This window comes from Prorops nasuta, unplaced genomic scaffold, assembly GCF_024137725.1.
Source record: "Prorops nasuta isolate Cenicafe-Biocafe unplaced genomic scaffold, Cenicafe_Pnas_1.2 PNAS00038, whole genome shotgun sequence".
Taxonomy (NCBI): domain Eukaryota; kingdom Metazoa; phylum Arthropoda; class Insecta; order Hymenoptera; family Bethylidae; genus Prorops; species Prorops nasuta.
The window spans coordinates 1,022,851-1,049,766 of NW_027116835.1; the positions used below are offsets into that span (position 1 = coordinate 1,022,851).

At 42.7% G+C, this 26,916-nt stretch overlaps 1 protein-coding gene across 2 annotated transcripts; it reads right to left on the reverse strand.

The window, feature by feature from the left end:
- Window positions 1-235: 235 nt before the first annotated feature.
- LOC136783825 (uncharacterized) lies at window positions 236-23,019 on the reverse strand. Of its 2 annotated transcripts, XM_066744125.1 has the most exons (11): window positions 22,463-23,019; window positions 15,174-15,410; window positions 9,791-10,003; window positions 4,600-4,832; window positions 4,286-4,497; window positions 3,976-4,190; window positions 3,675-3,878; window positions 3,475-3,591; window positions 3,102-3,389; window positions 2,454-2,931; window positions 236-998 (listed from the first exon to the last, which is right to left on the reverse strand). In XM_066744125.1, exons 1-11 carry the CDS (start codon window positions 22,518-22,520, stop codon window positions 602-604), a joined length of 2,652 nt encoding a protein of 883 aa, XP_066600222.1. In that variant the 5' UTR covers window positions 22,521-23,019; the 3' UTR covers window positions 236-601. The 2 variants fall into 2 exon arrangements, with proteins under 2 accessions (XP_066600222.1, XP_066600223.1); XM_066744126.1 differs by lacking the exons at window positions 15,174-15,410; window positions 22,463-23,019 and adding an exon at window positions 13,427-13,567.
- Window positions 23,020-26,916: the final 3,897 nt, after the last annotated feature.

Sequence of the window (26,916 nt, forward strand, 5' to 3'; positions counted from 1 at the left end):
CAATAGACCTAAGTGAGCTAGAAAATTAACGAAATGAATAACATCGGCCTACCCTTAATGCTACGTATTGCAAGTACTGTTCTCTCTGAAGAATCTACTAATGCTTTTAAGGTGAGGCCAAGGTGCCCATAACGTATTTCTCTACATTGATCGACCTGAAGTCTGTAATTTTCTCGGAGAAAGAAGAGATTAATACGAATTCGCAGATATCTAACAATACGATCTTAAAACAAAATTACACAAAATTCGTTTGATCATTATTACAATAACTCATTCTGTTTTTTGGCATGTTCTTCGACCTCGTACAACGGCAGCAAAAATTACATTGCTCAACTCTCATGCTACTTCATATATAATATTTACATTGCATAACAGGTGGATTATAAATAATATATCATGTAACATATTAACAATAAATGTAGGACGCCTCGTGCTATTTCGAGTGTTGTATCGCTCGAGATGTCTCCTACGCAATGTAAGGTTAAAGAAAAACGGGGATGAGCACTTTTTTTTTCCTAGAATGTAGCTCGTGCGTACTAATTTCGATGGAAATTCGTTGCTAGCGAAGCTACATTTTGTAATAGAGCAAGAGTAGGTCCTTTCAGTATCTGTGGTGAGATTGCGATTGTCTCCATTCGGACGTAGAGTTACCATGATGATGATGATGATGGTGATGGTGGCGTTTCTTGTCGGAAACACTGGCGTGTTTGCTAGATGGATAGGCAGCTACATCACTAACCACTAATTCTGATCCGTCTCTCTCAGTGTTGTTCCCGCGATAGTTCTCTCGATATCCTGGTTCATCCAGGGTCTCCTTACGACGAAGCGGAGGATGAATCATCTTGTGACCGGCGGTCTCGTGGAGATTCTCCCAGGCTTGACGATAGTAACGATTCAAGCCACCCCGGTTCTCGGAGGAACTGCTGTCGAAGCTTGCCACTGTATTGCAATCGGGAGATGCACGGTGTCGATAATGCTTACTACTTCTACCACGGTTCCTGTTAAATCATTCAATACTCTCCTTAATTCCACAGAAATCCTCTCAAACCATCTTTCTTCGTTCAACACTATCCATGCTTTTGCTTATTCGTCAAGTTCTCACAAATGCTATACATTGGACTCTACAATGAATCGTCTTTTTTTTCCTTTTAGACAATATCTACTGTACAATAAACAACGAATACATAACTCTCTGAAAACAGTTTACCGTTAGACAAGTGAAGAAGAGAAACAAATAGCAAATGCGAGAGACAATTGCAGTGTCAAGTGCAGGAAAAGAAAGAATTTTTGTGCCAAATGCATTTACGGTTCGTACCAACAAACGTTATATGTATATAGAAAAGAGTAGAAGAAAGTTTCGTGCATGATTGGGTGCAAAAGAAAATTGTACTAGTTTCAGACAAGGCGTGTTTTTTGCAAGAAGAATACCGAAAGAGAGCAAAGAGGGGAGAAAAAAGAAGCTGGAAGCGCCCGAGAGAATGGCTTGGGTGGTGCGTATCGCGTGATTCAAGCGAATCTAGAGAGGCCAGAGTTGGACTGTTACACATAGAGCATAATATGGCAGAGTTGTAGGTGTTTTATTGGTGAAACGAGCTACGCTATGGTGCATTTTAGAATCCTTGCTCGTTTACCTTGACTAGTATGACTCGCGAGGATGGCGCATGGTGGTTGTGGTGGTGGTGATGGTTGATGTTGTGGTGGTTGCGGTGGTTGCGTGGAGGGGTAGTGGTGGATTGGGGGGGCGAGAGTAGTGAAGACAGTATTGAAGTAGTAGTTGAAGAATTTATAGAGACTCAGAGGGATGGATTGGAGAAGTATCCGGCACGTTGGGCCGCCGATAGACTGAAAGAGTATGGATGCTCGCTACTGCGGCGCGCCGTGAGGTCACGGCGCCCCAGGTGCTGGTCAGGGAAGGGTAGCGCCAGTAGAGTGTACCAACGCGAGGGCATTCCCGCCTCACCCCTACCAAGGCCACCACTACCGCCACCCCTCAACGCACCAACCCCACCAAGCCCCCTGCGACGCCCTCCTCTCGCGCTGCCACTGCCGCTAACCACCGCAACGCAAACAACGGATTCCGTCTTAATTCATTTTCTTTCAACGATTTTCACGCTACTTTACAATCGTTTCAAAGGAAACAAAGCTACTTCGCACTTGATACAGCCCGGCAATATTTCCATATCATCAAGATGGAACTCAATTTACAATGAATATTATTCTATACTTATGTATACTATGGTATAAGAAGGTAAAAAAGAACAGAGCACAAGAGTGTATGACGATAGGAATTAGTCTGAACGAAACAAGCGATATAATGTACATTGAATGAACAATAGCGTTATTAGACGTATATATATATGTATATAAAGCACGACTGAAAAGATGCGCCTATACTTTGTATATATATATATACTGATTAAAGTTTCAACTTTCAAGTTAAAGGTGATATTTACCTGCGGATGAGGATGACCACAGTGGTGATGACGGCGGCCAGGAAGACAAAGCCACCAAAGACACCGAGAGCTATGACCGCACCAAGGTTCAGTTTGGCTTGATGGGCGGGCTGGTCCGATCGGTCCACCCTGAATGGCCCGGATGGCTCCGGTACACCGGATCCTATACCAGCCTGAGCGTGGTCCACTCCACTCCCGGAAATTTCGTTGTCCTGCGGATGGTCGCTGATGGCATCGTGAGGAGGCCCCGATGGTGGGGCTGGTTTTTGAACTCCAACGATTGGTCTGCTGGGAATGGTATCCCTAACGGTGGCTGGTAACTCGGCCGTGCTGGGTACCTTGCGAGGAGGCGCCGGAGTCGTCGTCGTGCTCGTCGTGGTTGTCGATCTCACCCTGGTCGGCAGGAAAGGTCGCGTCCTGGTACTCGATGGCCTTACCGTTACTCTCGGAGGAATCGTAACAGTCGTTCGTTGCTCTTCTGCGAATCGCCATATTAATATTATAAGCAAACATATTACAAACGATGATCGATCGTTGTTTCTTCTGTACACCTCGAGAATACTGGAGAATGGATTTACAAATTGGGTCAATGGAAGAGGGGGGGGGGGGACTAATTAAAGGCTATTCGTAGATAATTACTGCAATTACCTATACAAGTAGGTGCTGCATGATCGTACAATCCAGTGGATAGACAAAGGATCTGCCTCAAGCCGACGAGTCTGTAGCCTTTCTCGCAAGTGTACGTGATGATGCTGCCAACTAAAACGGTACGGTTGTAAACGTTGGTCTTGATCGCAGGTGCAGGTGTCTCGTCGATTTCGTCCACTTGAACGTAACTGTGCGATACGACTGCTGGTGGATCGCAGTGAATCGGCTCGCATCGAGGCGGAGGACCGTTCCAGCGCTCGTCGATGTCGCAAGTCAAGCGAGCTCTGCCTGTTGACAATAGGCCCAGTGTCAATATTTACGCTGCAGCGCTCCCCCCTCTTATACAAGTGAATATCTCATAGAAAATTCTTACCAGTCATCTCGTATCCCTCTTCGCACGAGTAGAGCACCTGGCTCAAGTAGCTGACAGTATTATTGATCAAGGTGTACTCTCCGTGTTTTATGCTAGCCGGATAACCGCACTCGATGCCTGCAAGGATAGAACCACGTCAAACTAGGAACTGTGCCCGTTAACTCGTACCTACGCTATATCGTATATGTTATCCTTCTTACTTTTGCAGACAGGTGCAAACTCGTTGTAGAATCCAGTATCGAGACAGGTACGGGTAGACGGTCCAATAAGAAGACTCCCCGCGTTGCAGGTGTACTCGACTGTCGCTCCAACTTCGTAAAGGCCAGCACGATTTCTCGTGGCGGGTGATTTAACCAACATGGTGGAGTTTGGTGGTTGTTCCGGGCGTCCACAAGCTCGTGGTTCTAACCAGAGGATCGAACATCGTTTCAACTTTTCATCTCTTACACCGGACAGGTCATCAAGTAGGAATCAATAAGAGAGTTTTGTTATAGCACTCACGATGTTGGCAGATGAAATTTAATCTCGCTGTGCAGGGTGTGTCGGACCAGAGCCAGCCTCGACTTCCGTCGTAACGCGCGCAATCTTCCTCGGTCCCTTGCGGAAGACTCCAGAAGGATACGGAGACCTCGTCTCCACTTCCGGTCCACCTCCATACAGTTCGGTCGCTCTGGTCCCTCACAGCGCCCATCCAGTATTGGCTGGAAGTGTCGCTCCTTGTTCAAACGAAAAATTCAATGTATAGATATATATCTTTTTGAGACTCACCTTTTTTTCTTACTACGTTACAAAATTGTTTGTTTATAAATACCTGTGACGTCTCCAAAGCTCCCACGAGATAAATCCTTGAAGCGCTGGATTACTCTCGTCCACCAGCGTTCCGGATCTTGCCCGACAAAATGCTAAAGCGTCTTTGAATACCATTGGTTGACTGTTGTAAAAAATGTAACATTTTCCATTGTAAGTCGCCGTGGAGCCTGGTGGCTGATCCCTGAATTGAGGACATCTCTCGATTGGAAGAGCCTGGTGATTTTGCAGAAATTTTTAATGAGATTATTCTGTGCGTTTCTTCTTCTTTTTTTTTTTTTTTATTTAATTTAATTTAATTCTTGTAATAGAAATTACCTGATCGGTGTAGACGAACGCTTCGCACAAAGAAAGCTGAACTGGAATTGGTTGCGGTGTTGCTGATTCCAAATGTACCGAGACGAAGGCTCCTGGCATCGGTGGATTACAAGGCAGGAAAAGCGGTTGACCCTCTTCGAGGGCACCGGTGAAACGATTGCAAATTGGATTCGTGCCCAAATCCGGCCTATTGTTACCAACGCGAACAACGATCGTTCCCAATATTCCATCACCTATAGCAGAGCAAACGTATGAATTTTTAATGGCCAATTTCTGCACCCGAACTGTCCCGACTCTCGGATCGCTCGTATAATCGGCCACACTAAATTTCATTTCGATCGGAAAACAGCATTTCAAGAATCGTGTTTCGCTTGAATCGATACGTGTTCGAGAGCAGTTATTATATTGGGAATAAAACTATTGGATAATTAGTGGTGAAGCAGTCTATTCATTTCCATCCCTTCTTTTTTTTTACATTTATTAATACACTGTACTAATTGGTATCTTTGTTGCGAAACAGAAAAGAATAAATATCAAATGTTGTTTAATCTAAAAGATATAATCTCTCTGCGGATTCGAAAGCAGTTATCGAAATTGAAATCAGTCTTCAAATAACAGTACAATTTTTAAGAACTAAGATTTCAAGTAGAGCTATTTTGTAATGTCGATATATATCCATCTTTGCTCTTAAAGACAATTCTTCAACGTGTTACGCTGCACAACTGTTAAATTTACTGTTCTCACACAGCAATATTTTCAAATTTACTAACATTATAAATATTATTGTTTGAAATCAGTAAATTCAACGACACTGCACTGTAATTTGAAAAATTGTCTCTAAAACTGGTAATTTCTGGCATCTCGCAATTGAGAGGATTTGGTACTGCAGTGCTATTCGTGCAATTATTTTTATTAACTTTTTTCCGTGTAGTTAACTGTTCACCCGTTATAGATAAAAGTACAACACAAAGGTGTTTCGAGCAGAACGGATCGGATAGCGTCGGAGTAGAGAAAGATAATAAGTCTCTTACACACTATACAGAGAATACGCAATGATGCGTTTCGACAAAGGAAAATATTGCCGGATTCCCGAGGGGGGCTGTCAATTGCGTATTGTACGACTCAGCTTTCAACGCTAGATATTACAAATCATCGCTCTCCAGCCAAATAAAATTCTCTTGTACATTTCTTTCTTCTTGCATATCTCCATACACTGTAATAATTTATACATTTGGCTCTATATATATAGAGTTTTCCGTCCGCACCTGATATACATTGCAACGCAAATATGTTTCGAGCAGATTCGATCGAGCACTGAGAAAAACAATCATTTAGATTGAAATAACTCTTTATTTTTTTAACTAAAAATGTTTTTCCCGGTGAATAGCGTCGACTGATATATATATACAGGGGGAGGGGTGAGCAAGTGTCTTACAGAAACTACATAGAGAATAGGCAATGATGCGTTCCGACAAAGGAAAATATCGCCGGGTTCCCGTAGGAGCTTTCACTTGCGTATTCTATGGTTCTCTCAACGTTGGATTACAATTCGCTATCTAGCCAGATAAAATCATCTTGGACAATCCTTGCAGGGCAAAGCGCTACATCTCTTGACCCAGAAAGCGGTTCAGCCGTGACTCCGAGCCACTCTGCCAGCCAGCTCCAATTACATGCTTTCCTCCTTTCGTCCCTATAATCCTTTTCCGAACTCGCGACAATTTTAGTATATTATTCGGTATACAAAGCTCGCAAAATCCTTGGTATCGGCTCTCATGATTCTCCGTCTCACCTCCCACTGCATCATCGCACTATTATACTACACATGTATATATGTATATACATACATCTCATCCTCCGCGAGAGATCAAAGAGAAACTCAGCCATTATCCATCTTGCACCGTAACGCGTGCATTTATTTTACATCGCTAAATTATGTATAATACAATTTTTCCTCCATCTACTTTTTTTCCTCTCTAATCTTAGCGCTCGCTGCAAATTGCCAGAGTACTGCGCCCCGTAACTACGAATTAAAGGAAAACGCATGTGCAGCAGAAGTGAAATGTGACACGAGGGGAAAATGTAACGATCTTGGGAGAAGGATTTCTGCGAGAGAAAATTTACTTTTAGACCCACGCAAATTTAGTCCCAGGCGAGTATTTCTGGACGGAAAATTTCTTGAGAAAGTTTCTGCGCGCGCGTACTCCGATCCTTATTTTTTCCTTTCCTCCCAATGTTCTCGATGACAAGGAATTAATTGTATGCGCGCGCCACAGGCGTTACGGCGCTTTTCAGCATGGGAATTATCGTCACGTATCCGAATCTTACCGGTCCGTAACTAAATAGATAGTTGGAAGTTCCGAAGCGAGTCGCATTATTTCACAGGGCTGCGTATTCTGATGAGATAACTCATCTGAAACAACTTATAAGCGTGACGCGCGCCTACTCGTATAGTCCCATACACCAATGCAAATTATCCCTGTCGAATTACGCTTTGACCCACAAAATCCATCTAGAGAAAATGGACGTAATAATAAACGAGCTCGTGCAACTTGCGAATGCCTATATATAACTATATAGTATAACGAATGTAAAAACGAGGAAAAGTCCAAGCTTGATTTTTTTCTTCAATAACAAACACACACACACATATGTATATAAATAAATATCTAGCAATTTTGGAAAAGAATAACGGATAATGGTATAATTTTCTTTGAAGCATGCAACGTGATTTCTTTAGGATCATTATTCGGGGCCCGAGGAATAAAGTGGCATTAAAATGCGATCGCTGGTAAACACGACGGAATGAAAGGCTTTTATTGCGGAGGGAAGCGAGAAATTTCGTTGGTGAATAACGGAACACTCTCGCTGATTCTTTCGCGGTAAATTACTCGGTCGTTGTACACACAATTCCATTATTATTATCGCAGTGTTTGCGTTGAAAGAGTGAAAGTTTTGGCCAAGTAAACGTTGATGATGCGAGCACAGCTCGATTGCTATTCCTCGGGACGATCGGGACGTTGAAATGCAAATGTTGTAAGTTTAGAAATCGCGGAAAGGCCGAGCGAAACACACGTATACATATATTTATATGTATATACAAACACGCCCGTCCTCTTCTTAGCAGGTGAAAGAAAAACGACCGTTATATAGATAGAGGAGCAAAAATCTTGAGGCGATTCGATGCCATAACGGATTCTTTTATACTCGGACGACTCTCTCGGAGACAGATTCGTCAATTGCTGCAGGAATCGCTCGTGCGTAAACACGCGCTGTATGCAGCTTTATACGCGTGTTACATTGGTTTTTCGAAAGGACGATGATAGAACGTAAATAATTTACGAGCTTGAAAAAGGCGAAATAAAAGTTTTTAACGGCTGACATAGCAAGTTTTATAGTTCCTTTCGTTTGGCTGCAGCAGCTTCGAAAGGCCGGAGGAACTCTTATATATATATATATATATATATATATATGTATGCCGGACTTGCCAATGCGTGCCGTGCTATATACTATATATTATATCTTTCAACCGAATCGCGTGAATTTCTAACAATCGAAAGTCAAGTACTCTCACTTTCGTTTCGGATGAGTTTCTAAAAGTTCTCGCATACGCGCCACTCTCGATATTCCTAATTGACGCGAGCTTCTTTTGCTGCCTGTAAGAGCAATTCTTATCATATATATATATATATATATATATATATATATATATATATACATAGTATTGACTACGTACGTATTAATACAGTAACATTACGGTGAAAATCTCTAATAAATAATTATCAGCATGCTTTATCAGTAATTTCTGTCATTTTTCTTAAGCTTTTCTCGTATATATAGACGGTTATAGAAATTCTTACTTGACTCTATGTAGTGTTTAGTATTCATGGTCCCTTATGTTATTTTTCTCACAACGAAACCTCGAGTAATTTTACTACAACACTTTTCTACTATAACGTCTATTAATATCCTAAAAGTGCTAATTTACCACCGTTTTGGTTCGGTAGCCTTCATTGTTCATCATAAATATCACCATTTTCACTTAACTAATAGTCACGATCGCGTCGTTTAATACTAAATTAACCAAATGATTGAATACTCCAGTGGTGTAGTCAAGCAACACCAAGTCAGCTGTAATTTTTTTCACTTTTAGAAAATAAAATCCTGTTTATATATTCGTACACGTATATATGTATAGTCCTCGTGGGATTTCACCAAGTTGTCTCAGCGACAATTTTTCTGCTCCCCCTGATTCGCCCGCCAAGCATTAAATCGTCATCGATTTGCTTGAATCTTCTATAGAAAGTTCAAATGGAAGCGTCCAGAAACATCTTCGGGATAATTTGAACGCGCGAAATGGTTATTGGAGCGTTTTGCGTTTGACCATTGGCTAATTATAAATTTCTGTCACTGTTCGGCACACTTTGTACATAAGATCGCGCGCGAAAGCTTCTCTTACTGAAATTAGCTGAGATATTCCAAGTGAATTGATCCATTATTCTTTGGGGAGAACCTGGAAGAATTCTATACGATTTCTCCGTGACAAACTCGACAGAAGCTTCTCTTAGTCATGAAAGCTATAAGATTCCAAGTCAATTGATCCATCATGCTATGGAGGGAGCCCCGAAGAATTTTATGATTTCTCCATGACAAACTCGATACACCGTCCTCTACCGCAACAGTCCTATCGACTAAAATTGAAAGAAAAAGAAACTATCCTCGCCGCGGGTCTATCATCAAGTTTGATTTGTCAAGATAATCCGGCAGTTTCTAAACCATTAGGGATCGGCCGACCGCTAACTCGCGGTTTACGATAAGCATCGGACACATATTTGAAATATTATCCGTCCGGCTAAGCTGTGTATTATTGCATCGAACCTCATCGCGAGGCTTAACTCGCTTTACCTGGAAACAAATCGCTTTCGCATTTTACGGCCTCGTAAAGTAGCGATAAAATCGACTACCGATATTCAATTATCACGGGTTTTCCTATACAGAACGCGACACACTATCTCTTTCTCACTCACGCTACTCGCAATTTCTGACGAAAGTGTCTGGATATGTGCCTCGAATCTTGATCGATCGTTATTTATTTGGATAATATTTACGATATTCTTTGCACATCGATCAACTTCTATATATAAGGACATGCACAAACACAGTTGGAAAATAGTATTATAACAATTTCACTCACCACAACAGGATTTGCCAAAGTCGAGTCGCACCAGTTGCACCATGTACGGCTCTAGGAGATTGACGTACCACCAGGGTCGGTGCTCCGGTCTCGTCAGGGTGCAGGTTTGGGGCGAGTACACCTGTCCGCTACTCCCGTCTACCGCCCGCTGAGGAATTCCACCTTCCGCGTTACTAGACTGCATCGGAGCTTTGCCTCCGGCCACGTTCAAAACTGCGAGAAAACGCTTCTACCGTAAATCTCCTCGTAAAATACATATATACATATATAATCCACGCGCATATCCATCGATATAAGACGATCCGTGGAATTCGCCAAGGTTCTTTCGAGAAAAAGTCACCGTGATCGAATAATTAGCGAAGCATGAAAAATCGTGGGAACAATGGGAGATAGGATGGAGCGATTATATCGCGTCCTCCTTTAGCAGGATGCGAGGAAGGACTAAGAGTGCTGTAATGAGGAGAGAAATCGATGAAGAGTCGCCGTCGATCGTTATTGAAGTAACGTCGATCGAGTGACCTTGAGCTTAAAACGCTGAGATCTTTCAGTGGAAAATAGTTATTATGGGAGTATATAGCTGTGGTTGTTTTTAAAATATAATATTAATGGACGCTGCGGTGTCTCAACGGCGAGTACACATACAAGTAGATGAAGATATATACCTATACCGCCGTCGAGCATTATTAATAATACTAAGACCGTAGAATCGGGTAGCAAGACTGACTACACGATTATAAACAATCGTCCGGCACGTAAATGAGCTTCGTCGTTTGGCAGGATGCGAGGAAGGACGAAGAGAAATCGACGGAGGTTCGTCGTCGATCGTGTGACCTTGCGTTGAAAATTCTTGGGTCATTCGGTGCAGGGTAATATATACTATAGTGTTTGTACGGGTGAACCGAGACACGGATTGTTTTTTAAAATATAATAATATCTCCGATGTAATAATAATAATAAGGTCGAAGAATCGGCGAGCGATGCTGGCTGCACGGGTGAATAGCCGTTTGGCACGCAGATGGACTTGAACGATGGCGTTTTGTGCAGCAAGTGGCAGTGCATTTACGAACAAGTTGCCGGCCTTGCGGTAGTTTGACTGTACCGTAACGTGAGAATTTTATCGGCGCCAGCCTCGCGCAAGTGCCTCCCCTTCTCTATATATGCGTGAGCGAGTCTCTCGATCACCACAGCCTTTTCGCCTTTGAGATTCACCTTCTTTACCCCGGCCGCGACATCTTCCACTCCATTCCAGGATGTCCCTCCCTACAGCTTTTTCAACGTCTCCTCGTGTGACAAAACAACAGATGTTCCGAGCTTCTAATCGCAACGCGGAACAACGGATTCACCCCAACGGCGATCGATCCGTATAAGCATATATCGATTATATTGCTGTTTATTTTTTTTCTATCAATTAATTGCTTACTGCACAGAGAAATAAAATTTTGGCATTCCAATAAATCATGACGCTCGAATAGCCCCTGTAATAAACTATCTATTCGACATTAACAAACTTTACTTTAAATAAATTCAACTCGATTTCAATCGGTTAATTTCAATCGGTTCTTATCGTTGAAACTAAATAAATTACTTTATAGAGACTGTGTACGGTGCAAGATTTATTCGAATCAACCGATTTTTTTTTCTGCGAGGAGCGGCGAAGGTGCTTTTCACGTTTCGATCGCTCTTGCCGAGTTTCTAATAATCTTTATATATATTTTGTTATCTCGTACCGAGTGACGGGTAAGAAAGTCCGCGAACGATTAAAACATTCTAATGATCGAACGAATGCGACACGTCGCGATTCATCAGCAGCCTTTCGCTCTCGATGCGAGCTGCGCCTGCACGGCTATGGAAAGTCGTGACAAGTTTTGATTCGTGATTTCTGGTAATGGAAGAAATTTCACTGCGGACTAATAACGATTACAGGAGCGATAATTAAGGAGGACATGAAAAAAGGGGAGGTTGATGGATTTTTCCGCCGTAGGCAGTTTCCACGGCACCGAAAAATATCTCTCGTTAACAATCGGTAGATGAACAGACAATCTTGAAAGCGCAATGCAGAAGGGGGGAGCTGAGATAATATCTCGATGGAGAAACAATCGTCTTCCCGTGCGTTCTTCACCAACGAAGATAAAGTCGCGATGTGGTCTCTCGACAAAACGGATTGAGAAAGGATAACTCGAGACTCCACGTGCAGGACTCTTTTCGATCGTCGAGGGAGAATCTGGCGAGTAGATATAGCGAAACGTGAAATCGAAGAATGTACTGTGCGAATGAGGATGTATATATATATATTTATAGATGGAGTGAGAGAGGGAGGAGGGGGGAGGGTAGTACAATTGGAAAATGGGTTGGTCAACGGGGAATCGAATGCAAGGAGCTATAAGGACGGATATATAGATAAGACACGTAAAACGGATAATTGATGCATTCTCGACCTAAACCCACATACAACGCACAGCATGGCCAGGAAAGCTGCGAGTATGCCGCTCACGTTCCCAGAACTCGATATCGAATGTATGGCGTGCCTTACCTCCTCATAATTTACAGTTATTTCTTATACACGCGAATAAGCAAGGGCTCCATATTACCAGCGCTCTTTGTCATGCCAATAATAACCGCCTCGTAACGCATAATGGACTTGGCAACCTGTTGAACTTGAGCGATAATCTATCCTCGTGCAACAAACCATCAACTTTTCCCTCCCTCCCCCTCATCCTTGCAAACTCGACTTGCATTTGCTTATTTATATTATATATATATATATATATATATATATATATATCTAGGTTCGAGCTAGATTAAATGACCCAGGCCATGATGGACGTAAAATTTTCTTCAACTTTGTAACCATAACGGATATTATTGTTTTTTGAACAAGACTTTTTCGAAACTTCTTTTTAATTGCACTTCGAAAGGTTTTGTACAAAAATTTCATATATTTTTTAGTTATAATAAAGATAAACAGAATTTTATGTCCATGGCCTGACTGGGTCATTTTATCTTGCAAACTCTGTACAATATACTGTCGTTTTAACAATATACGTGTATCTTCATTTTTATTCAAACTATACGTACTCGTAAAATCTCGATGCTGCAGCATCTCAACTTGTTCGATAATTTATATCACCTTGTAATTTGTTAATCATTCGCGGAAGGCATTTTAATTTGCTAACGTTCAATTATTTCGAAATATCATAAATGTCACTTACGACTTTTATTCTCAACACGACAGCATATATGTATTCTATATGATTCCTACACTGTCGGATATCAATGACACGATATGCTAATATTATTTCTATACGATTAGCTCAGGTAAACTCATCGTGCGTGTTAATATAAGCAATGACTGTAAGCTTAAGAATTAGTAGTAGTCATTGACTTTATATTTATCATATGACGTGATTTCCTCTCTTCCAATACGTCCATCAGCTTAAACGTTGACGACTGATCGGAATACCAACGAATAGTTTATTCGTGCCCCTATTTTTTGTATTAATAAACTCGAAGAGTGAATCACGATAGAAAGATTCTTTGATTGCCAAAATAGGATGGTATATTAGGTAGGGAGTCATTGGATTCCTCAACGTGGGAGGCCTCGGCATGTTCTCTCTCTCTCTCTCTCAAGAGCGATACCTCTTCCATGCGTGAAGCGATAAGAAACTAGAGCCAGCGAACTTTATACGAGATTACGATAGGTGAGCTGCGAGCATTTATGGGAAACGAGCAGGTTCGCCTTCGAAAAGTCAAGTTCACGCACAGATGCGTAAGTAGCGAGTTGCTATTGCGGTCTGCCAGACGCGCGAGAAACTCTTGCACCAATATATATATATATATATATATATACTAGCTACCACCACGGTGCAATTATAGAGAACCCGATCAATCCACTATAAACTACGAGCCATTAATCTATACAAATCGCTTCAAGTGTAAACTTTGATTGAAATCGCAAATACTTTCAATTATCATTATCGAGAACGAAGCTTCCGATTCTCGCGTATTATATTACACTGTTATATCATCTGTTTTTCTCTTAGAAAAGCTAGCTGTAACATTTAAAACTCGTTCGGGATATTGCAAAATCTTGGGTGACGCAAAAATAGTAAATTCTGTTAACCAAGATGTCTTTGTTTCAAGAGGAGCTTATTAGTGAAATGTTTTTTCTATGAAAAGTGTTTAAAACGAGAGAGAGAGAGAGAGAGAGAGAGAGAAAAGTGGAAGGAATAAGGTAGTGAAATCAAATTTGGAGCAGGTTCCGTTTGAAAATGGTGTGTCGAGGCAATATCGTTGGGTTATTTGGTTGGTGCGCTCTGTTTGTCGCTCGCGCGACACAATCGCCGCAGTGGAAATGGCGCTTTTGGGCTTTGCTTGGCTTGGGCTAGGCTGATGCTATGCTGGTACTTACTACTCTGGTACTGGGACAGTCGCACCGAGCGCGCCGGAGCGTGCTCGCAGCGCGTAATCGTAATCCTTGACGACCTACTTCGCCGTACCACCGCCACACTTTAATCCTGCTGGCCTAGGGACTCTGCAGAGAAAATTCGCACGCTCCAACGATTCTTATAGTTATGCTACCAACTTATTTTTTTCCAATTGAATAGATCTCAACTTATGCACCCAGTCTGATAGTATATGTTCAAAAGACATTCTTGGCATGTCTACTGGACGTGTAAGTTCGGAGCGTTCTAAGGATGTGCTGAGGTTATATGATTGTGTTGAATATTTAGTATAATTACGATTTAATTCTGTCTTAGGAACCCTACGCAAAAAAAAAAGAAAAAAACGCGCAAGCTCCAATGATCCTTATAGTTACGTTACCGACTTATTTTTTCCAACTAAACAGATATAAACAGTTTATACATTTGCAATAGGAAAATTTCTGGGATTTTGTATTGGCATAGATGAAAATTCGTAGATCTACGGCTCTGACGATATTCATAATAATCAAGCTACTATATAGGAGGGAGAGGGGAGATATGGTTTATATAGGGACGTAAAAATTTTCTTCAAGGACGGGATACCGTGGGTAATGAAGGAATGCCTATACGAGGCTGGGAAGGCCTCGGGCAGTCTTTGGTAGTAACAGGTTCAGAGTTAACGGTTTATTACCCCCACCATGAGAGACGCGGTATTTCTTGACTATCGCCAGGCTGCTCGGTCAAGGACACTCGAAATCGGGTCACTCGACGACATTTTCGGCCACCGATTTTCTCGGACCATGAAAGAGGTACATCTCGAGTTGTGTCCAATGGACAAAATAAAGAATATATATTTATTTATACCAATATGTCTTCGATGCGAGACGCGGAAGATAACGTGCAGCAGGACTAGATAACAGAGGATGATGCCATGGAATTTAGATGAAAATTGTATAACTCACCGCAGAAAGGGATGCCTTCGGGCCACCATGATCCCGAGGGTTGGCACTGTCTCCTGGGTGGACCCAGCAACTCGAATCCAGGCTCGCAGGTGTAAGTTGCCACGGTGCCATTCGGATATGTCGCTTGGACGAGAGTATCCTCCTCGTCCAACACATCTTCGCTGTCTGGATACGTGAACCTAATGGTTGCGTGTACAGGACATCCTGGATAACCACAGGTCGCTCGAACCGAGTGGCCTGCAAGAAAAATCATCTATCACTCGATCGTTCGATCACTTATATATATTTATATACATGCATTTACTGTCGTAGCTCCCTTCCAGGAAAGAATCCGCGCAATTCAGAGAACTCGTTAATCACTGCACCAACGATTATTAGATTATACAATTTTCTCTATCGACACGGAATAACGCAGGGCGTTTGACGTGAGAAACTCGATTTTATATACGCAAAACGGATTAGTTATCTGATGCTGAGTGAGATGTCAGCTGTTGAGACGCATGCAATTATAGATTTCTTTGATTTTGTAGCAAGATCCTCGTCCCGCGCTTGAAAACACGCGACGCGACACTCTCTCAATAGCCAGAGGCCAGTCAAAGACAATTATCACGTAGGCAGCGCGGGCTTCTCAAAACACGCAATCGTTTAATCAATCGTCTAGAAAATTGCACAGTAACATATTCATTGCACAAATCGAGCCTGGACATTCACCTTCTCCCAGTGAGTCATCGCAGCGAATTATTCTTTTGCGTAATTAATAAATTATACTTATTAATCCTCATCCGGACACGGGATGCAAAGGACAATTAACAATAATAACGTAAGACCCATTATCATGGCTCTCTCGAGCAAAAATCTTTTTATCATATTGTATAATACGAAAACAAAACGCATGCAATCGAGTAAAGTCCCGGAATGAGAAAAATCAGCTAAACCTCCAGAATTATAGTAATTTCCGTGAGCGTGTGCGCGCGCGGGTCGGAATAATTTTTATGAAAAGTGACGGATTAGGAAAAAAAAAGAATAAAAAAGAGCGCATCCTGTAAAATAGGGGAACGCATCGAAGCATGGACGATTATCGTGGAAAAATGAATTTGCACACTCGGTGTTTGGAGGGAGGAACCGACGCTCGGTACTTTTACGCGTCGTTTCCGGTGGTTGGATCGATTTCTCGAGAGGCTAATCTCGGATAATGCAACATATTTTCCCGGGACCGTTCGCGTCTTCCTCCTATAATGTATATACATATAGCATGTATATAAAGACACGCGTATAGGTTTTTCCTTTTGTTTATATATCGAGTGTGAAACTCTATATATACATATATATATATATAGAAGAGACACGCAACTCCTGTCGGAGAGGGAAAGACGAAGAGTCTCGACTCTCGAGTCGGGTGGAAGACTCTCTCAGGACGTTGCCTCATCGGGCGTTGGAGTCTCCGAGTCGATGACTTCAATGCCCGTGGAAGCTCGTCAACATCGGTCACGTGATTACTCTTCTGCACGTATAACCCATCGAGGAGGATCGCAATCGCACTTTTTTTACCCATTCAGCCTCGAATCGCAGTTTACGCAATGGCAGCTGGGAAAGTTGGAGATTCCCCGCAACTGTTATAAATATTTCATGGCGGTGCGGAAGAACAAACATCGAGCAGCGCGCGATCGGATCAGCGCGGATCCCAACGACCAGATTTCGCGGAACGATGATAATGAAAAAGCCTAGGGAGGAAAGCTAGGAGGAATCGCTATACGTGCAAATTGTAATTTAATAAGCGTGCGCGAGTATAGTTTCGCGTGGTAGCAGCTGAAAGTCGATACGAGCTACGAAATTTAATGCGTGGACAAAGCAATTGGCCATTAAGGGGAGATGGACGTGACTTTCCTTTCGTCAGCTTCATCTCTGCCATTTTTTTGCCCCATTGTTCCGATAAAAGAATATAAGCGAGGTGCCCGTTGAATCACGCTTTCACAATGGCAGCTACCTCGTGGACGATACATTAGCTTACAATCGTATTTTCTAGATGCGTGCTGCTTTTTTTAATGCTCGCGTTAATCGCCCAGCGGTAAACCTCCTCTGCTGAACGTAGGGAAGACTCGTACCGGAAGTGATAATGCAAGCGACTCGCATCCTGCCCGAGGCGATCGCGCAATCCACCTTCGAGTCATCGGCTCTGCCTCTCTCAGCTTTGCCAATCTTACCGCCAGAGGGGAAGTAAACTTCAGTGACCCCGCACGAAATTTCACTCCCGTTCTTGCGCAATTCCCCCTTCCTCTTTATTTCTCCTCTATGTACATATGTACAAAGTACATACCCAAGTATCCCGTACGTGCTACTCAAACTTATAAATTTATGTACAACGAATAATTTCAGGAATGCACTTCTTTAGTCATTTTTCTTTCCAAGTGTTAATTAACAAGTTTATCAAGCTTTCAAATATCTTCAGTCCGAATCTTCCTATTTCTGCAGATATTTAACCAACTTCCATCACTGATTAGACATTGCTTATTGGGAAATTCGTCGACTAATAGAAAATTTTAAAGCAAGTCATTTTTAACTCCTAATAACCTTTCCATTTTAAAGATTATTGCCCGAAACAATTTTGTAAGAATTTCGTTCTTAACATCATACGATCCGACGACCTTTTCCGATTGGTCATGTATCACATGGACTTTCTTGTAATTCTAATAAAATTGTAATGAAAATTGATCCGAACAATATTTTAAGAATTTATATAATTCTAAAAATCATTCTCCCTATACAAATCTATCGGGTTTTCACGATATAATCCATATATAGGACTCTGTATTACATTCGTCCCTTCCTTCCTACGCGAGTCACGACGAAACTTTCTTAAAATTTTTCCTTACTTATAACCAATGTGGATTCTCCAGAAGGCGATCGTTTATACGGGTCAGCGGAGAAACCGTATAAAGATTATCGAGGATGTCTTCTCTGATTAGGGATATATAGAGACACGCTGGTGACATTCTTGAGGATGAAACGGACGCGCAAGATCTATCCGAGATCGGCTTGCGCCGGCTGCGTATAACGGTTCGTACTATTCAATTAACATATTTATCGCGGATCCATGCTCGCCTGAACGAAACGGCGCGAAGAAGCCGCGCACACGGCACGAGTCGCAGACTCGCAGGTGTAAGATGCGCGAGTCTACAATGCGTGTCTATAGAGAGAGATATATATATATAGATAGAGCCGTCCGTTTCTACAGGTGCGAAGAAAAAGCCAGGAGGAATTCTAGGGAATAGCAATTGCTGCATTTCATCCTCCTCATCCGGTAAAAACCCCTCCCCTGCTCTGCCGTGGCTCTGCCAAACGCAAAAACCTGAAACTCGACTCCTCTTCTCGCCTCTTGCGAATTACGGAATATAATCAACGAGGAGTCGCTGAAATTTCGCAAACTCGTCACCGTGCTAAACGACACGAGTAAAGAGCTTCGATCCGTGCACTCCCGCTAATTATAATTAAAACAACTCTCCAATTTGTAAGGCAGCTCGAGCGAGATAATTGTACACGTATTCTTCTAAAACAACCAAATTTGGTACGGCATAAAAAATTGCGAGGTTCAGGCAGGAGGAGATGGGAAACTGATGGTTTTGATCAAGATAAAATGCAGTACTCTAATCTTGTGGATCTTTCGGGTGATTAACCGACGTAGATAAAACCTTGGAGATTTCTTATGCTTTCGGATAACTTTCATTCGAGCTGCTATATAGTATATAAAGTATCCACCTCGATTTGAGATGGAAACTTTTCGCTCGGTGCTCACCGATCGTTCCTCCGGCTGGACGGTTGAGTTTTTCAGGGGAATCGTTTTGGGTGTGTCGGCTGGATAAGCTTATCGGTTAACGTTCTATGTTTTTGACAAAACACAGCTGAAACGCGGTGTAAGATATTTGCGCAACAATTCGAGCTACCAAATAATATCCCCTTCGATTCGAGATGAAAACTTTTCGCTTCTCAACGATCGTTCCTCTTGGATGGTTGAGTTTTTAGGATGAGACATTTAAGTATATAACGAGCTTATAAATCGGTTAACACTCTGTATATTCGGTAAAATGGCTGAAACTCTGTATAATATTTACTGCACTATAATTTAAGTTATTATAAAGTCGAGTCTCTTCCGATCGAAGACGAAAACTTTTCGTTCCTTAACGATCGTTCCCTCTGGACGGTTGAGTTTTTCACGGAAATCGTTTGGGTGTGTCGGCTGGATAAGCTTATCGGTTAAAAGTCTTCGTATTCGACAAAACAGTTGAAAGGCTCTTTAAGATTTGCACAATACGTCACGCTAATGTCGGTTGCAGAGAAGCAACGTGGAGCCCGCTAGAATTCTCAAAACGCACACTCAATTCCTAGCGGCAACTGCACCAGTCATCATTTCAAGCAGCCAGGCGAAACTCGCTCGAGAAATCGATTACCACTCGATGACTATGCAGCATCACCGAGAAGCACAAAATCGCGCTCCTCGAGTCTCTATTGATTCGAATGCTCGATAAAGTTTGAAAAGAAGAAACAACTGGTTTGCTATTCTTTGTGAAAAATTCATGAATCGACGCTGGAACAAACGACGATCGGTTGGACGACAATCGGGCGAGCGCGCGAGCCAACAGGTTTTCTCTTTCTTCTCCTTTTATTTAGAATTTACAAGAGTTTTCGTCCGTTAAACGACGCCGGTCCCACTGACCCAGCAAATTATCTCGCGTTAACGCGGGGCCTAAAGGGCCTTTTAAGCGTCATTTGGTCGAGCTCGATAAACCGGTCGGACATTGAAAAGCTTGAAAACGATCCGCAGCCGTCAGCTGCTCTAAACGCCTTATAAATTTCTGCTCTTTTCTTTCCACTATTCCTAGCGTTGCAATGGCTGTATACTTGGATATGCGGAACGAGCGTTCGCGAGCCACTGTACATGTAGTAAATACATATATATATGTATATATACGTTGATGAAAACAAAAGGTCGACGCGGCGTTTAATTATCCCGGCTGAGTTCCCAATTTCCCACGATTCCGTGAAATAACGGGAGATGCCAGTGCGACCTTCCTGAGCTCGCCTACTTCTGCTCCGATTATCCACTTTGCTTTCGGCGTGGGCGCGTCCCGTTCAGATCTACCTTATTCTGGTATCCACGTGCCTCGAACACACGTATTACCGATCAAAACTAACCATTATTACTACCAGTCGACGTAGTACGCCAGGTTTAACAAATCACCGCCACCCACATCCCCCCTCCCTTAACCCAAATTTAACATTATCCGGAACCAGGATAATTCCGTGTATATCTATATATATATATATATATATATATATATATATAACGATATTATCCAATGAACTTGATCTTTTTAAAAACGCTCGAAAATTTATTTTTATTCTGCTACAATTTTTATAAGATTTCGAGTTTGAGGAGAATGAGAGAGAGAGAGAGAGAGAGAGAGAGACTATATGATAATCATTGGCGAATATAACGGTTCGCGCGAATCTTACCAGTAGCACTGACCTGATATTTACACCGGAATAACTTTTACCCTTTCCACGCAATCGTAAACTCGCTCTGTGTCCACTCTACTGGCCTACATAGACATTTTTAACTCTCCGCACGCTTTACTCGCGCAACTCCTTTCCGGATTCAAATCCGCGTTTATTCTTCTCTCCATCTACATTTTGATTATCACTCGACCAACCCGTCTCGCCAGCAGACCTTTTCAAATAATTGCGCCTTGCCTTTCTTCCTAACACGCGTAATACTACATTTTTTTCATATTTTCCAACTTTTCATTTTCACGTCGTTTTAACGTTTGACTTGAAAATTGTCAAATAAAGCTGAGTGCAAGGAGGCTAAACTAGGATGTAAATTAAAGGATACGCTTAAGTAAAATTCTTTATAATTATCCCGAGAGAGTGCACGAGAGAAGAGTGTTTATAGTTCTCGGAGACACGTGGGAAACGCCAGCATGGCAAGCATCATTTATACACGATGCAATCGTGGTCATTAACCTGCTGTACGAGATAATTACACGCATCCCCAGCACCTTTCTAAGACAAAAATAAATTATTTATCACTCGTTTGCCTTCTCTTGCAATTACAATGCAAATTCATCCTCGTCCCCACCCAAGATTCACTCGCTTTAAAATTTCATTCATTCCTCGAAATTTTAAACTCTCTCTCTCTCTCTCTCTCTCCCTCTCTCCCTCTCCCGATCGACGTACTTTCCATGATACAAGCTTGAGTTGTATATTCATATACAGTATAAAGTATGCTGCATTTTAGGCTATACTACTTTTTACCAGTACACAGCATTATTATTATTATCAGTTAAAAGTATATATTTGCCTAAAATATTGATTTTACTACTTATCTTAGTTACAATATTATTGTTTTATTAAAACTTGTTTTTTTTTTATATTTTCTTAAAAAATATATTGTATATATAGCGAACCGCACGTTAATCATGCAATCGTTGGGACTTCCGGACGCATTCGGTGTGATATACGCGCCGCATGATTTCACGAATCGGTGATAGATCTTGGCGAGGAACTCGCACGTGAGCATAACGAGCAGCGAGTTTTTGCCAGGCGCTTTCCACCGTGCGGAAAGATGCGACGAGATTGTAGAAAGTAGACGCGCGTACGCGAGGTCAGAACATTAGGCGCGCTTTTCTTTCTGCGTGTATACAATTTCATATGTACAACCGATATACGTATATATAACAATAACTTGCTGAAAAATTCAAGCACGGCTTGACCCCAACTTGACCCTAATTTATTCAACAAATTGCGTGTATTTTTCTTTAACGTGCACGTAAATAAACAGATATATGCATAGAGAAGTTTCTCGCACTAGAAAAAGGTTGACGTCCCTCGTCGAGCATCTCCGCGCGGTAACCGAGACCTCTATATGAGTACAACGTATACGCTTTTGAGCATTGATTTTTCACAAGGTTTTTCACTGAGCTTCGACGTTGGAAAACGGTGGTGAATGGGCCACGCGCATCTTATTTTCAATAATAATAATAATCAGTAGCAGTGCGTTAACGAGCTATTATATTTCCACGGTAGATTAAGTTGGATTGGCGCGATAAGCGTCTCTATGGCTACAGAAATGCTGTCACGCAGTGTTGAAGAAAACACGAGTCGCGCCAGAGATACTTATAAACTAATCGCGTTCTCTCGTCGTGACACTTTATTTTCTTCAACGTTCCTATATAGAAATTCTACTCGTCTGACAGTTGACAAATAAAAGGGTAAAATAAAGAATATAAACGAACCTTGCAGAATAAAACAAACGGCAATCGCACCAAGCAGCAGAATTCTCGTTAACACCATTATTTTATATTTGGATGAATCCTTGTTAGGTTTTTCCTCTCGCTCTTACAGCGTTATCCTTGAAACGGGTGCTTCCGTCCAAGCTCTCGAAACTGGGATAAATGCTTCCGGGTGTTCACCAGAAATCGCTAGGTTCACAGTATGCACCACGAAGAAAGAAACGTCATTTCGAAAGCGGCCTCGAAATAGTTTGCTGCGCCGCGAGCGAGCGCGCGCGCACTCCAAGCGGCGTTTAGACCAATTTTTGGTCGAGTGCTCGAGTGAGCAGAGTCGATGGAAAAAAGGAGGTTCCTCCAAGTTTTCTTAAGATAAGCACCGATGGGTTTCGAATGTGAGGCGAAGCGAGTGGATGAGGAGTTTGGTCCGTAGAGACCCTAGCAGCCGGCTCGCAGCGATCTTTCCTGAAGACTGAGGTGCTTACTCTCTGGCAGGAAGTCGTCCAGGTGTTCTCTGCTCTCCCCTTCCACCTGCTTTGCCGGTCACCTTCTCTCTCTCTCTCTCTCTCTCTCTCTCTCTCTCTCTCTGCAGCGCCACCAATAGCACAGCAGAGCACCTCTGAAGAGCGAGCAACGAGTGGCAAGGCAACGACCAATGCGTCTGCCGTTGTATTGGTTCGTGTCGCGTCGGTTGCCGCGTACTCTCCTCGCACTCCTGCCGTGAGCGGACGCGGCGGGTGAGCCCCGTGAGCCGTCGAGAACGAGGCTGGCGGCTGGCCCGTCCGTGCGACTCGCTGAGTACTGACTAGTCGTCGTCCCATCCTCTCTACGTGCTCTTCTGGTATTCAGGCCAACTTCCGATCCAACGCCACACATGCCGTCGAGTTCCATTCGCACAATTCCTCTATATCCAATAACATTGGCCCTCCAATTTCCATTTTTCTATTCGAATTTTTCATATTCCATGTTTATCCATACTTACCCGCATTAAGCTTCTCTCTTTTTCAACCCAACTATACTTTCTACGCCCTAATAATTATCATTTCTATCCGCGGTCGTTGGAAAACGCTAGAAATTACATAAAAACATAAAATTTACCATGTCAAATTCTGTTTGACAATTTTGTAGCTTTGGGATAAATGATATACTCTACTGGAGTACTATATATAGATGTGGAATTACTGGCTGTGTGCTATTATCGTGGACACTGCTGTAATTCTTATTTGAGAGTGTGTATGTATATATAATTGTATAGGTTTCTAAGGCGAAGAGTGTAATTGAAACAGGAGTGTACGCGAGATTGAAAAGCTATTATAGTCCCCATTACCAATTTTAATTGCTGTACGACCGAGCGAAATAGTATTCGGGATAAAATATACCAGAGCCGCGGAAGAAGAGTTTCCTCGGAAAGAGGCCCACGGAAGTGACGCGAAATAGATTTTTATTTGACAGTCTTGTAAGAAAGTAGGGAAAGGGATAGACTTACACACAACGTATAATAGGGAAGGTGTTTAAGCAGGAAGAACTTTGCGAGATTAACCAAGCGCGACACATTAAACCGGATTGAGAATCCTGGATGCTTCTTGACTTCCTCGTTCTCGCCAACAACGAGTTCGCTGTCCCCTCCCAAGTGCCAGTCATGCACTTGCCTCGAAGACCTTGATTAACGAAGCCGTGAAATGCTGAGCCTCGCGAAAGTGTTTCTCGTATGCTGTGTGCCTGCGGTCAGTCTTGAGAAACTCCAAATTCAGAGGCGAATCGACGAACGAGAGGAAGACTATATGGATAACCGGGTTTCCTCGCGTAGAGATGGTATATAGATTCCCCGCTACATTCCATGTCAATAGTTTCGATATTCAATTAGAAAATCGTAATGACCTAGGCGTGGAAGTAATCGTATTGCGTATGTACCGTGTGTAACGGATGATAGCGGTCGTATTTTTGCTCGTGGTAGGAGGGAAACGTTAATAAACCAAAGACGGGGGCTTGCAAAGTTATTGGATCGATTGAAAATAAAAGCCGAAAGGATTTTCAAAGTAGCCCGCGCGTGCTTTGTTAAAATTTAAAGAATTAGGTGACTGGTCGAACGTTGAGGTATGCGTACGAACGTTTGTACGTATGCACGCAGGGACAGATTTGGATGAAGAAAATTCGTGCCGAGGAAAGTCAACGAAATCAACGAATAGCCGTGCTTCTCGACTCGGCTACGCTCGGCTCGATTCGGCCCGACTCGACTCGGCTCGGCTCTGCTACTCGCAATCAGACTCGAGTCACTTGTTAGCGTGACGTTACTGACTGGCTTCCTGACCCACATACCACGACCGCCATACAACCGTAACCCTTCGGAACCGCATCCAGCGCTTGCTTGACACACAAATATATTCACCAACATTGATAAACAATTAAACTACCTGTAGCTTCGCGCGCACGAGCCACAGCCACGCGATCTTTCTCACACAGCGCTGTACACATTTCTGTCAATCCCTTCCAATCGAGTTACCGTATAATTTCCCTTGTGGTTTTCCACCCCTCGAAATACGAGATTCGTATATATATATATATATATATGAAAAAGGCAAAAATGTCAGGAATGAATGAAGCAAGTGAATCAACGTCTACGTCATCGTTCGTACACATACATGCCATGTAGGTGGCAGGGGGGTTCCCCTCTTTCTTCTATTCGAAAGTGCAGCGACCTTTCCCCTGCGGCGAATTTTCTGTGAGTCAAGCGCGTAAATAGCTTTCGTAAGAAAATTCCACTATACGATTCGTCGCGATCTCGGACAAGTTCGAAATCGCTGGTCGCGACTGAAATTTCTGGGCGGTCCTTGCAACGTTATTGAGGTGAACGACCCTCACCCCACCCCACCATATCGACTGTCTAATTCACCGGTAGATTAAGTTTCCCCGTTAGTCGTTGGCGCTGTCCAGCAGCTTTGCCATATCGATAATGGTAATCTGCCTCTCTGCCTCCTCCTCTCCTCTCCTCTCCTTCGCATACCAATTAAAAACGCACAACTCGTGCGTCAATGCCGTCAAGGGAGCTTTAAAGCACCGCAGAAAGAAACGTACCTCGCTAATGAATCGGTGAGAGCGATAAAATTGAAACGATTATTAAAATTGCAAGAACGACGCTCGGATTTAGCAGCGTCATTGTTCCTTATTCTCAGAGTCGGACATTGTTCCTTTTATTTTTACACGGTGCTTTCCCGCGGGCTACCCCCCGTGCCGTGCACACGCTACATCGGTGACCTCGATTAAACGCAAACTGCAATGTTTCGTCAGAGAAAGGAAAGAAAATATCTCAAACTAGATCGCACGTTTCTTTTTTCATTAAAACGCTTCAAAGAAATTTATCGTCGTTATCCTCTCGCCGGCTGATTCTTCTGTAAAAATAATCCAACGTTTAGCGCAGAGACCGAATGTGAATTTTGGCAATTTTAAGTTATATAGTTGGAAAGTGTGCATAACCCAACAGCGCAACGTGTCACGTCTCTCGGAAGTTTGTGTTTTCCTTTGGCAATTGCAAAGAAGACTTTGCAGCCACTGGGACGATTACAGGTGTTTGTTACCCGAAAACACGAGGATGAGGGCAATAACCAATGATTTCTTCTCTCCAGAGTCCATGCACGCATTCTCGCTTTCGACCTGTCACGCGAGAGCAAGCTTCGCGATAATTTCCTCTCGTCTCTTGCCTCGTTAACGCGCGGGCTAGGTTGCCTATATATATATATATATATAATTCCATTCTCGAAACTCTTTTTTTATTCTTATCGCTCGACGCACCTCAACTCCTCCGGGTTAACGAGCATGTTGCCATACAAACTTATTACGACTCATTGGAACATTTCGTCCGCTTTCACTAACTTCAAATTGCGGAAATTCTCCCCTCGATGCACTCTCCAAATAATATATTTCGGAAGACTCGAAAGTTTCGACAAGCTTTCGTTTTCTTCTCTGGTAAAGCCTTTTTTCCGTATTATTTTTATATAGTTTATTGGCATGCAAGAATGCGACTATTCGACAAATTTTCACAGATATTGATCAAGGTTTGCATATTGACTTCCGGCACGCATACATATAGACTTTCTCTCGAGTCCACATCCGCCAATGATCTCATATCTTTTGACGGTTTTACCAAAGCAACTCCTCCAAGCCGTGTGCCATTGCTGTGTTAATCATGAATGAGCCGAAAGTTTTCGCGTTCGGTGTTCGGCATTTCTCTCAAATCCGTTCCGCATCCGTGTGTCACTCGTCTGTCGCTGTATTGTCAGTGTCGGTCGGGAGTGTGAAAAAATCCGCGCGACAATCGCGACCGTGAACGCAAAAACACTTTCGCCATTCGTGGAATACATTCCTCTATTTTTACTGCACAGCAATGGCTGCAATTATCCATTATTCTCCCACGATTCTTTCGTCGTTCTAATGAAACGACGATTTACCTGCTATTTCGAACAACT